This window comes from Strix aluco, chromosome Z (assembly GCF_031877795.1).
Source record: "Strix aluco isolate bStrAlu1 chromosome Z, bStrAlu1.hap1, whole genome shotgun sequence".
In the NCBI taxonomy this organism is placed as follows: Eukaryota; Metazoa; Chordata; class Aves; order Strigiformes; family Strigidae; genus Strix; species Strix aluco.
The window spans coordinates 93,409,475-93,423,140 of NC_133971.1; the positions used below are offsets into that span (position 1 = coordinate 93,409,475).

The 13,666-nt window shown below is 49.5% G+C and overlaps 1 protein-coding gene across 3 annotated transcripts in view; it reads left to right on the forward strand.

Annotated features, from left to right (window-relative positions):
* CTIF (cap binding complex dependent translation initiation factor) overlaps positions 1-13,666 on the forward strand; it is a 146,696-nt gene that overhangs the window by 119,019 nt on the left and 14,011 nt on the right. For all 3 annotated transcript variants that reach the window (XM_074812782.1, XM_074812783.1, XM_074812784.1), the window contains one exon: positions 6,270-6,425. In XM_074812782.1, coding sequence (XP_074668883.1) covers positions 6,270-6,425 — 156 coding nt within the window. The remainder of the gene's footprint in view (positions 1-6,269; positions 6,426-13,666) is intronic.

The following is a 13,666-nucleotide window of genomic DNA, read 5'->3' on the forward strand; positions in this document are numbered from 1 at the left end:
GGGAAGTACTCACAGCTCCTGTTGCAGTTATCCTGAGGTTATCAGCTGCCTGGGTTACTCAAACCTGAGGAATTTTTAAGTTCATGGATGTTCCTAATCCTGGGAGTTTGCTCAGCATCAACTTTAGAAGAACCAGGAGTTTTCTGACCTTACTTTCCCTTTCCTGCCCAAATCCTTTTGAGAGGAATAAGCACTGTTTGTGTCTGTCTGATGGCTGCAGGATCTTTGGTGAGTTGTTCATGTGGAATTGATCAGTGGCATTTAATGCAGGTCATATGTTGTCTGGTGGTTGGCTGATGGGTGGTGGGTGCCCACAGGGTGGTGGGCACAGTCCTGGTAAACTGGGCCTTCACCATGGGATGCATTTTGGAGACCTCTGTGACCAGAAACATTCACAGAGCTGTGAATGTTTCTGGAAACCAAGTCCACGCTGAAGGCCACCAGTAGGATTTGCTGCTTTTCCCAAAGTGGCCAAAACACCCCGAGAGAAAGCCGGTGCACGTTCACCTGGTGCAGATCAGACAAGGAGGAAACAACATGATGCAAGTCTGTGGGAGTGAAATGCCTCATGGCTGGGTGAAGCCGGGACCTTTGCAAGGCTGGGCACAGGGTGTCATCCATAATTTAAAAGCTTTATCTGCTTTAAATGTCAATAGCTCCTTTGTTGGAGTAATAATAATTGCCATGATTTGCATGTCTCAGTCACACGCCCCAAAGCACTTTGCAGAGGAAGATGAGTAAATCATTACGTTTGCCAGCTGGAAATCAGGGTACAGAGGTGATGGGAGCCCACAGAGGACTGGAAATAAATCTCAGTCTCCTGTGCTGCTGTTTCCCAGTCATGCATAGAAGCCGTTGGCTCAAAGGAGGTTTTCCATTGTCATCTTATTCTGCTTTGTCTTCCTGTCCCTGTGCTGGCAGTAGCATGGGCAGAGATGGTGTGGTGCCATCTCAGTATGGTTTGGTCCTCGGGGAGTGTCAGCAGGGTGCAGGCAGAGAGGTCAGGAACGTTGCTGTGGGTGGCTGGAGGAAGAGTAGAGCACATGGAAGAGCTGATGGTCGCACCTCATGTCCCACCATCTCCGGTGATTTAGTGCAGCAAAGGAGCTCGTGTAGTGGTGTCCATGTGGAGTGAGGTGTTCCCAACGAAGCTGTGGGTGGTAGCTCTGCTTCAGAGAGAGTCAGTGAGACCCCGAGCCTCCGTGGACAGAGGTGTTCCATCACTTCCTCGTGCTGTCACAGGTTTCTGCAGCACCTCCTGGACTTTTGAAAGCCAGTGCTAAAAACTACCCATCTCACTGGGTTATAATCCCCAGAAAGCAAAGCTACACTCCAGAGCCCCCTCCAAGCCAGGACCTAAACACAAGTATTACTTCAATTATAAACAGGGAATAATGCAGAAATGTTAAGTGTGCAAAATGTCATTTATTGGAGCCCTTCCTAGGAGGGTTTGGGGAGAGAGCAGGTGGAGGGTGTGTGCCTCCAGGAGAGCAAGAAGGGACAGATACTGTCCCAGCATCTACCCGCCAGCTCCCTCCTCCAACCCATTTTGTTTGTCTCAGGTCCTTTCCAAAGAGCCATTTAAGGCTCCAACCTTTTGCAGCACATTGCCAGTAAGATCAAGCATTTAGCACAGCCTCTCTCAGCTTTTTATATAGCACCTAGCACTGATATCTAAGCATTATATATTCCTTTTTGTGCAGTATTTCTGACTCAGTATTTCCTGCCTCCTTGACAATGAGTGAATAAACAGCAGTGCTGCCAGAGGAAGAGCCGTGTGTTTACAGAACAACAAGCCCAAATGTGTCTTTTTTTTTTCCATCAGAAGGTAGCGATGCTTAAATTAACCCTCATTTTTATCCCATGCTGAACTTTTGCCCTCTAACTTGCTGCTGACAGAGTCAGCCATGAGTCGGTGGGCCCAGATATGGGGAAGAGTTATCTGGGACTCATCTTAAAAAAAGTGTGGCAAACTCCCAAGGGATGAATTTTTGACTGCAGCTGTCTGGGCTGGAGCAGGGCTTAGATCTGATGGCAGAATGCTGCTTCTCATTCCGCTTGACTCTGCTGCCCACCAAAAATGTTAAAGGATGGATTTTCCTCCTCTGCCATGGAGTAGCCAGTCCTCTTGGCTCTTCTAGCTTAGTCCTGGTCTTAGAGATATCTCATGTCTGGGCCAAGAAAGGATAGCGTTGCATGAGCTACATCTACACTGAGATGAGGAGTGGGCTTGCACTTGGGTGCAAGAGTGGAGACCCCCAAGATAAAGGCATTTTCTATTTCCATTGCTGGCAGCAGCTTCAGCCAAGCTTAGAAGGGTCCAGCGGGGAATGTCAAAGGGTGGGCTGAGCCGTTTCCCATCCCTTTCATGCCTGAACATGGGCCACCCCTGACCTATCCATCATGTGTGGTGATACCCAACATGATGAACATGCTTAGCCTTCAAGTTTACACTCCAAACTTGTCCTGTATGAGACCTCTTTAGAGGTCCCCTTGGCATCCCCCCACTTGCTACATGGTTTCCCAGTGAACTCTTCTCCCAAACCAGGCAGAGAAGGGAGGTCAACCCTGCTACCTGGTATAAATACGTTTTATTTTAAACTATAGGTGCTGAAGGAAGGTCATCCAGTGAACGCGCCCAGATTATATACAGGCCAGGGCACCCCCAAATTAGTAATACAATTCGTGTTTAAAAATACAGCCAAACTGATGAAAGATAATTTGCTTACTGCCCTGACATCACCACCTAAGCATGGGGCAAGCCAATACACAGGTTATTTTTATATAGCTCCATGAGGCATTTCCAGAGCAAATAAAGTTCACTGGGCAGGGCAGTGACCCAGCCGTCTGGTTTCAGCACTCTTCAGCCTCCTCAAGGCTTCTCAACAGTGGTGTGGAGGTCTGTGGGTCAGGGCACAGCTCCATCGGATGTGCCCTGGGCATGTGGGACATGGGTTGTGTTCTCTGCTGAGCCACTCTTTGCTGCCTTCCAGCTCTTCAGCTCTCCCACACTATTGGTCTGGCTCATCCATTTTGTTTGCACACCCTTTGGAAAAGTGGTTGAGTTGCTTTCCACGTTCTCCATGCTTGGCATGATGGGTCATGGGTCCTGCTGGGATCACAGCCGACGGGTGCAGCCGGGTGAATTGCACCCATAACTCCATTGACCAAATTACCTAGATGACAGCAGTGGCCTCCTCAAACACGGACACCCCAAGCGAAGTAGGACACCTCTGCACGGGCAGCGTTCGTGTTGGCTTGCCCGTCTGTGCATGCTGTGTTACTGGTCAAACCTGCTGTCTGAAGGATAAATTTAAGGACAAAGTTCCCCGGGCCACCTTCGTTGTACACGCTGTGACACTGGTGTAGCACAGCACTGTGGGGCCAAAGCAGATGGGTATCTCAGGGTGTTTTGGGAGAGCTCTGGCACTGCAAATCTGGCTACCATGGAGATTCAGCTCTGCACTGCAACTCCAACTCTTGCCTGTAGGCAGACATGGTCCAAAAAATGTAATTCCTACCTCTGGCAAGGTGCTTTTCCTACTTTGTCAAAGGAATCAGTATCACACCCCACCTTTTGCAGAGTACATGCAAACAATCTTCTTTTGTGAAATTTGGCCTGAGGCTGCAAATGGAGCTAAATTATTTCCGCTGCAGTATCGCATTCTGGGTGAAAATGTTCATGGTGACCTCTGCATCTATCCCACGTTCCATCACCCACTCCCGTCCTTCATGGTGATCCGTCAAAGTTTGCACAAGCTTTTTCATGACTTTGGGGGTTGGGAGAGGACCCCAGTCCCTTTTGTGTTCAAAGGGTCTTCTTCAGCTGCAGGGCTGGGGGCAGAGTGTTCATTGATGTCTCTGCTGGGTGGCATCACCCACCGGGTGCCATAGGGTGATAAAAAGAAGGTGCTGGGTGGTGGCATCCCTTCCTGCCCAGCTCCCGTCCCAGGCCTGATGAGTTTGTTTTGGTTTGGTGGTTGTTTTATGGAAGTTTTTTGTTGGGTTGGTTGGTTAGATGGGTTTTTTTACAGAAAATATTTTTTTAAAGAGAAAATGTTGAAGAGTCAGTTTTCTCTCTTGCGAAGTTGCGGAGCGGAGTGATGTGTTTGAAGCAGGAACAGGAAGGAGGAGACTCCTGTGGTGGTTTTTGTTCTTTCCCAGTAATCTGGGACTGCAGAGCCTATGTGGTTATCCCAAGCTGCTAGGAATTTCCCAGCATGCCCCAGGGATCCCAAAATATGGCCCAGCTCCCCAGACACATCAGTGTGGACCTTCCCAGGCAGGACAGGGGAGCTGCTGGGGGGGCATCCATCCTGGGAGGGACAGGATGGCTGGGAAGCTGGAGCCAGGTGGGACACTGCGTGAGATGTAGGAGACAGCTCAGTGCCAAGGGATGGAAAGGTCTCGGGGCATCAAGGAAGATTTCCAGGGTTCAAAGGGTGCTTTTCATCCCAGGGCAGAGGTGGCTGGGAGTGACCTTATGGGTGGGTGAGGCTGGAGGGGCACAGGATGCTCTCGCTTGTTTTTTAATTTTTCAATACTCAGGAGGTCATTTCTCTTTGACGTTTTTTTATTGAAATTCAAGTGAAAACTCCAGAATGAGTAATTTGGTAACCCTGGGGTGATAATCTGAACTGGCAAATAACCCTCTCCTCCATCACCACCCTGGGACTGGCTGGATAATGAAAGGACAAACCCTGCAAACTCCCCCAGAGAGTCTGAAAAGACCCAACAGGATTTGGCTGCAGGTTGACTTCAGAGTCGCAGACACAGTTGGGCAATTGTCTTATAGAAATGGGTGTAGAGAGGAATTAGTCATCACTGTTTGGTTAATAAGTGCCTCTGTTATTTAGCGAGTCTTTTTCCTGCATATGCAAATATATTATTTTTTTTTTCCTTTTATAATGAAACATATAAATAGCTCCTGTCTTGGATCTTGTATGCATATGGTTGTGTCATGAAAATAATCATTGTGCTTTTGCCTGGCTTTCTTTAACAGCTACTTTACTTACCTTTGTTTCAAAAGAAAGATCTCCTGTGTGTTGTCCGGGGCATGAGAGCAAACTTTGGTGTGGTGGCTTTTATATCTCCCTGGCTTTGCAGAGTGCAGCTGCAGGTCGGAGCATTCACAGCAGCAAAGCCCTTTGTCTCAAGCAGTAGGAATAAACTCAGATGAAAAAGATATAAGATAATTTATTTAGTTGTTGGATTTCAAATGTTGTGCAACCCACACTTGGAACACACAGTGTTGAGAATGAACTTGTCCTGTTCTTTAATTTTCCCCTACTTAGTGTCTACTAATTTTTAATACCAAAGAAAGGTGACCATGGAGACAGACAAGCGAAGTCGCGTGGGACATCTTGCAAGAAGCTCTGCAGTATCACTGAGAGCCCAGGGAAACCCTCTTGGCTCTGAGTGCGATGCACCCTCTTGTGCCACCTTCTAGAAGGGTTTTTATTTGCTTTTCTGTGTTTCCTCTTGCTCTTTGCCACACACTCCCAACACACACAACCCTTTTCATATCCTGCCTTTGGGCAAACCCCATTTTTTCTCTCCAGTTGGAGGACTGATGGGGAGGCAGCTATGTCCCTGCACGCTTCCTCCTGATGTTGCTTCATAAATCACATCATTTGGATAATCCTTGGTCATGGCAACCATCAACTCAGGAGCAGGGTGACCTTTTAATGCCAATCCCAGGCTGCCCTGATCTTCTGGTCGGGCAGGGAGCCAGTCTCTGCCGTAATTTCGTGAGACCCTGGGGAGTAGCCAGACCGTTAGGATGCCCTCGGCCAGACACTGAGTCTACTGAAGAGACCAGAATGAACAAGCTGGGCAGATCCGCCTGGACCACCAAGCCCAGCATGGCTACCAGCATTCATTGCATTTCCCCTGCATTTCATTTAACCTCTTCACTGCTGCTTTTATTCAATCTTGGTCGTGCATATGAAGAAGAGTCCCCGTGTCTGTCCGAGGGGGAGGGCAGGGCACAGGGGATGCTGTCTCTAACGCAAGCCGTGACAGTTATTGCCAGGATTGGTGATATTTCTACAGTACCTGCTTTCTGGTGGCTTTGCTGTGTTGAAATTCCAGCCACTCCGCGTGCATTGAGTAATCTCCCCACTGTTACTAAAGAGTCAGTCTGTCTGTCTTCCTACCCCCCACCCTGAGTTTCAATTTCCTCCTAATTCTCTCTCTAGACAGCCGTTGCCTCTCCCGTGGCGATGTGGTTTTGCTGATGCAGCCTGTTGTCTCTGTCCCTCTTGCAGAAGGATTTCACCATGCGGGAGGAGTTGCAGCAGCGGGACGTGGAGCGCTGGCTGGGGTTCATCACCTTTCTCTGCGAAGTCTTCGGCACCATGAGGAGCAGCACCGGAGAGCCCTTTCGAGTCCTTGTCTGCCCCATTTATACCTGCCTCAGGGAGGTAAATGCCTTCAGAGTTTGTTCTTCTTCACCTGTGGGCCAAGCCATTGCATTGTAGTGCTGAGGTGCCATGATTTGTAGATGTTTGCTTTATGATTGCTAGAGGTTTGTTTTGCCAGCATCAACACTTCTCACCCCAAAAGCACTTGCATCTGCAGGGATGCTTCGCTTTTCCTGCCTATTGTGTTTCTGCTAATTAAAGCATGTGCTCCAAGCAAGACCACTTTGTCCAAGACGTTGCAAAGCTCGACAGCTGGAATTGCAAACACAACGTTTGCATTTGCAAATCCCAACATCATGAAAAACCCCACCAAAGCGGCTTAAAAAGCTTCTGAAAAGCAGGTAAAGCCATCAAAATAGATCAGACAGACTGACAGGAGGAAAGAGGGAGAGAGGTGAGGTCTCATATGTCCTTACGCCCCTCCTAGTGCAGCAGAAACCCAACCCTGCCACCAGGTTTGGGGACATTTCAGAGAACCTGAGCTCCTGATGAGCTTATTTCAGAGCCTGAGCTCCCCATGGTTCAGGATGGTGGCAGCAACCTTGGTGAGGACAAACAGAAAAGACAACTCAAGCATTAGTGTTCAATAGAGCAGGAGAGGGCTTTCCCCCATCCTGTTTTAAAGATGGTTTTGTCTCCTGCTGCTGTCTGTAGAAGACTTTCTCAGAAAAATCTGCCTCGTTGCCCAGGGATGGAGCTGTGAGTCTCAGATTGTCAGTAGTGCTTCTGTTGGGCCATAAATAACTCACGGTAAAATAAGTTCTCCACTAGACCTTGGGCAAGGGAAGGATAAAGAAACTGCCGGCGATGACTTTTTTACACACATGGGAAGTTTTCTCTGAATGCAAACACATCATAAACATTTTGTCTTAACAGTAATATTGTGGGCAGGGTTCACAGACGGTGACTGTAGCACTGAGGAAGAGTCCAGGCGTCGTGACGAGGCAGACATATCCAGAGGAGGAGGTGTGAGAGGGATGCTAAGAATAGCCTAACTTCCCCAGAATCTCTGCCCACAGTGGTATGTGTCACCTTATGGGGAAGATCTTGGCGTCTAACAAAGTCCCCATTCTCCTCCACTTCCCATCCCAGTCGTGACACAACCCAGCCCTGATTCTGCCAGGATTGTTCCCTGCTCACTCCTGTCTGCCCTTGCCATGCCATCACGGTCCCTCTTGTCACTTTGCTGGTATGTGGGGACATGGTGGTGGTCTAGAGGTGTGTGGAAGGACATGAATTTCACATATCAGGGATATTTTTTTGCTACAGGGAAGCTCCATAAAAAGCCTTTACTAATTATATCAAGACATCATGCATAAATTTGCTTCTTAAAAAAATATCTCTCTGTTCCTTAGCAGGACAGCTCTGTCCCTGTGGTGTCTTTTGTCAGAGGAGACTCTTAGCTTAGCTGACATGGGTGAGCCTGAGTCTTCCAGCTCTCCTGCCCCAAAATGGTTGATCTGTGACTGCTCGCTCCGCAGGGTTGTGACCTTGGCTCATACCATTCCTCCTCCATGGCTCTGGGATGGGTTTTTGTCTTGCTGCCGTTTTTTGCCGCCATACTGGCGCATCAGGCCAACCCAGGAGAACAGGACCACCTGTTTATCGGTAGTGATAGGGGCCAGGCTCTGAGGTGGTTGCCAGAGCCAAAGCCAGGCTGTAGACACAGCTGAGGAGGTGGTGGTGAGCTCTTGCAGCTGCACCCAGGAGAGGACAGGGATATTTGCACAGGCTGGCCCTGCCCAGTGCTCCATAAGATGGTGGAAACTCCCTAATTGTGCAGAGTGCTCATCCCTTGATCAGCTTCATGAAGCACATGAGCTGGTGTCCCAGGGCAGGAGGGAGTGTCACCACGGCCTATAAACTTTGGCACTTCCACTAGCCTCGGGACAGGTTCGCAAGGTGTAGTAGGTCCCATCATGGTTTTTTTCCCCTTCCTGCTGATCTGCACATACATACCCATGTACAATCGCAGTCCCTCGCTCCAAACTCCTTCCCCCTTGGGCATCCCCCAGCAAAGCCCCTCTGTGCTGCACACAATCACGCTTAGCTCGCTCTGCTTCCACCCACCCATCATTTGACAATAAATCATTACCAGAGGTGAGATAACATCGCTGGCTCTGCCTGTCCTTTCAGCTCCTCTTGCTTTTTAGTTTTGCTGCTTCTTTTTTTTTTTCTTTTCTTTTTCCGTTTTCCTTTATAGCTTTGGCAGACTCAGCCAAAGGTCAACGAGGGAGTGAGCAAGAGGAAGGGGAAAGTTGCCTGATGACTGAGGCAGGAATGTCTCTTCCCTTCTCCCTGTAAAGCTTTCTCCAGCTACTTTCCTTTCCCCCCAAATAAAAGCCAGATTCACACCACCATTAGTTGTAGAGCTGGGCTGGGTGGAAGCGAGGATGGCGGCAAGGACATTGGTGCTGGTAGCCCAGTGAGGAGGTGCTGGGGACGTGGCTGAGGCATCAGGTGGCAACACCAGTGTTATTTATTGAGCAGTGTGGATGGGTTGGTTTTGTGGGCTGGGAGAAAAAAAATAAATAAAAAGAGAAGTTCATTTCAGGCGAGGCTGGAGTGATAAAAGCTGGGGTTTGCTGGCTAATCGAACCAGCGTTCATCACCGATCTCAGGCAGGCAGACAGACCGCTGTGTTTTGATGTCAGCCATGGGAACGGGAGTTTAATCACGGCAAAGGAAATTTGGGTCAGAGCTGCCACCTTGCCCAAGCAACATTTCAGGAGCCAAGGGAGTGGCTGGGCCCCTTGGCACAAATGTGGTCCATGCCAAGACCCCATCCCAGGGGACTCTGCCACGTCTTCCTCTGTGCCTATCACCTGAGCTGCCTGCTGGAAAGCAGGGTGGGAGGAGAAGGGAGAGTCTACCACCATGTGTGACATGGTGACTGCCTCTCCCAGGAGCTAGATCCCCAAAGAATCAAAAAGTTTTAATTTTCAGAACCATTCTGAGGGTTTGGGCTGAAATTTATGCAGGCAGAGACTGTCTTCACAACAAGGTCTTGTGGGGTCAACATTGGGGTTTTAGGCAAAGAGATGGTTTGCCAAGAGAACTAAAAGGTGGATCCAGCTCTCGTTAAAGTGGTTTGATGGAGCACGGTGAGTTTGGATGGTGGTTTGGATCAAAACATGTTTTTCTGCTTGGAATAGTTCATAGTTTAAGTTGGAGAAGGGAAATGGATACCCAAGCTCAGCCCGAAGATCAACACTGAAGACAGTGGGGAGAAAGGAGGGATTTTTAGGGCGACCAGAGGAGAGTCCTTTGCAGATGAGAACCAGAGGACTGTTGCAGCCATCAAATCTGGGAAGCCTGGGAAAAGAACAACAAAACAGAAAAGTTAAATATAAATAAGGAGCTTTCTTCCTATTCTTCCCTCAGAGCTTTGGGGAATCAAGGGCAAGCTGGAAGAGGACATTGTTCCTGGGGAAGAACTTTCCCCAGAGATGGTTGTGCTGCAGCCAGGGCACCGCAGGCTTGACCCTTGCCAGCTTCCAGCCCTGGCTGTCCTCACATGGGACCAGTGATGGCATCTTCCAGGACCATGTTCTTCCACATGTCTTTTATCTGGCTCAATGAAAACATTTTTAGCAGTTTTAGGAAGTTGTCCTGGCTCCCACGCTGGATGGTCTAAGCAAGAAGGATGTCCCATTGTCTTCTCCCAGCCCTACAGCCCATGTGCTCTCAACTCTGCCCTCGCTTTATTTCACAAAATCACTCCAAATTTGTTCCTGTACCTCTTCTTCTGCCCCCACAGGATGGTGGGGAGTCAACATGCTGACATCCCTGCTGCCCCAAAGCTTCTGCCCCATGCCCAAACACCGAGGACCATGTTCAGCCCCCACTCCAACAACACTTCACGTTGCATGTTCCCCAGAACCAACTAAAACCAGGAGAACAACCCAGCCACTTTGGTTCTGGCTGTATTTCTTCTTTTCTGAGGCCTTCAGCAGAATGGGTTAAGACCAAGGACCAGCAAACGTCAGTTGAACCATCAGTGGGGCAGGAGCACTCCAGATCCCTGTGCCCCATGGCTACTGAAAATGTAGAGATAATAAATAATATTATTTGCCATCTATTGGTCACTAATTATCACCACTTTGGCCTTTCTTCGCTCTTTCCTAAGCATGGTTGGAGCTGACTGTTCTTCATCCAGCTCTGTTCTGCCCACTGCTGTGTGTGTGTCAGCGGGGTTGGCATGGGCCAGCCCAGCTCACTGCCCTCCCTGCTTCATGCCCTGGTGCTTCTGGGGAGGAGAAGCAGTAGGACATGGTCCTGAGGGACGTGGCCCAGCTCTTGGTGATGGCTGAGGTCTGCAGGGAAGGAAGGATCGTAGCCAGCTTGGAGCCAGAGTCGTGTTCTACAGAAGCCAGGACAGATGAGTGGTGTTGGGAAGTTTGACTCCTCTTGTGTCTCGATCTCCTCAGTCAATGTTGTTGAGACGCCAACCCAGGAGGTGCCTCTGGGCCTGGGAGCTGCCACCTTCCTGCCAGCCCTCTGCCAGGAGGAGCCACTTCCAGCCAAGGTGGTTGGTGTCAAATGCTGCTTTGGATGCATTTGTTTATTTTTATGACGCCATTCAGCAGTCAGACCTGGCTTTACAGCCAGGTAACCTGAGCAGTTGCCTACGGCAGCAGAGCAAAGAGGTGGAAAAACTGGCTTACGGGACCTAAAGCTCGAGAAGATGCCAGGTGGCGATGTCATTGTGGTCCCCTCAAGCCACCTGGCCAATTGGAGTCCCACAAGGCCAAGCAACACAGGGTGGGCTCTGCCCCCTCTCACCCCCCTACCCCTTACTCCTGTCTCTGTGTTCTTCTCCTGCACAGGGCTTGTTTCTTGTCAAATTTTTAAGGTTCCTCTTGACTCCTTCCTCCAGCCCACTGAGGATGGCAGCTCCTCAAGCACTGTTCCCCCCAATTTGGTGTCATCTACAAACTTCACAAGAGCATGCTCCTCACTCCTCCAGGTCATGGATAAGGATGCTAAATAGGGCAGGTCCTGAGATAGCCACCTCAGTATCCTCGTCACTGGCTTCCGACTGAAGTTGAGTTGTAACCCAATAGCTACAACCCTCTGAGCCCAACCATCCAACCAGTTTGTTCACCCATCTGGTTGTCCACTCATGACATCCTAGCTTGGAAACAAGGGGATTGGATTCCAGGGGTGACAGGGAGGAGCCTCAGTGCGGCACCATCCCACTCTCAGCACCCACGGGTGCATCGGATGAGACTGTTGGAACCGGTTCAGAGCAAACCCCAGGAAGCAGCTCGTCACCAGGAGTCTAATTAAAATGCAAAACTCCTTCATGCAGGAGACTGTGGTTGCAGGAACAATTCACGGAGGTCCCTCCAGCTTGAGGGGGTTATTGCTGCTGGGGCTCAGTGGGTACCCTGGGGGTATCATGCTGAGCATCAGCACCTATAAGGAGGATGTGGACATTGACCTGACCCAAGGCAGATACTTTTATGGTCTTATTACCAACCCTGGGGACTGAGGGCAGTGCCCGGGAACGGTGAATCAGCCCTACAGAGGCAGTGGGGAGCAGACCTGGCAGGCTGGCAGCAGGCAGGACAGTTGCTCCTCTGCAGGAGTTGTCTCCTACCTCCAGTCTGGTTGGCAGAGACAGTCCCATTTCAGCATCGTTTAAAATCTTGGCACGCTCCCATCACTTCCCTGCCTTGGTACATGCTGCTAACTGAAAGCCTCAGGGTGGTGGTGCAGGGAGCATAAATACTCCCTGTCTAATTGCCTTTCCCCCACGTCTGAGTCTGTGGTGCAGCATGTAGACGGGTATCCACTCCCCTCCCTTCTCTTAGTGCCTGTTATCTCCTGGGGCCATGCTGTGTAATTTAGCAAAATATTCTAACGCGGTAATTAACGTCTAAACTTCAAGAGGGCACTGCCTTTTCACTGTCTCCTTCAGAGGAAGAGAGAGGAAAACCTCCCTGGCTGCAGTCAGATGAGCAGGGAGGGTGGTGCTGTTTGGAAAAGAAAATTGTATCTTAACGTGTTGGGGTTTTTTTTAATCACTCTCACTTTTTAAAAACCAGCAGCCTTTTGAGTCAAAAAAGGGTCTTTGACAGTATAATGAGGTGCTAGGATTTTTAAGATTATTCTCCTAGTCAGAGAATGAGACAGAATTTTTCTTTTATCAAATGAGCAAAGGCACCAAAGGGGCCGGATCCTGATCCCACACCACCCTTCCACCCAGGTAGCAACATGAGGCCAGATCTGACTGGAGAAATAAGTCCTTTATGAAGAGCACTTATTTCCTCATAAATCTGCCTTCCTGGTCACCGGATCTGGTTCTGCAAAAATCAGTGGTTTGGTCTCCAGTCTGGCGGGACTGGGACAAGCTGGGAAGTGGTTTGTAGGGGGAAAGGATGGAGGAAAGATGAGGGATGAGGGCATGGGAGGGAAGGGATGCCAGGGAAGGAGGGAGAAAGAGGAGATGGTGGGTCAGGGACATGGGAAGGAAGGAGAAATGGGTTGAACAAACAAGTGGGGAAATGTCGTGGGAATCCAGACAAGGAGGATTGAAGACCTGGAAAAGCTGGGAGAAAAGTGTGGGATTTGGAGCCAGCAGGGTACACTGATGTGTGGGGTGAGCCGTGGCAGGAGGTAGCATGCAGGAGCAGGGCTCTGCAAAGTGTGTCTGTCTGTAGGATCATGCTCCCAGCAGGGATGGTTGTCCCCATGTCTCCATGCTTGCTGTGCAATAAATAAATAGCCGTGCAAAAAGCTCCCACACACCCAGACCCCCGACCGTAGCTGTTTTGATAAAAACCCTCCTGTGAATGCAGCTTGTATGGGGAAAAGAGAATTCCCTTTAATCAGCATTCAGTCAAAGGGCAGAGTTAAGGTGAAGGAGAGTGGGCATTATTTGGGAGCGGATGAAGGCAGACTAAAACAAGGAGGGCTGCGCAGTGCCTTTGAGTCCAGCTGGTCTGTTGAGTATTTTATGTGCAGGAGCATATATTCTTGGAAAGCTACAGGACTCGTTTAGTCCCGGCATTAAAACCGTAATGGCGTATTTTAAATAGGGGAGGGGAAATGCCACCCTTATTTCTCTGGGACCGATGGAGAAGGCAGAGGAAGCAATTAGGACAGATAAAGAAATGAAGCTAGATACCATCTCACAGGATGGTCCCTCCTCCTCGCATGGCTTTGTTTTTCTCCTTCACCCTCCGTACCAGGCATTGTTAGTTCCCAAAAACCCTTTCAATGGGATGTAAACA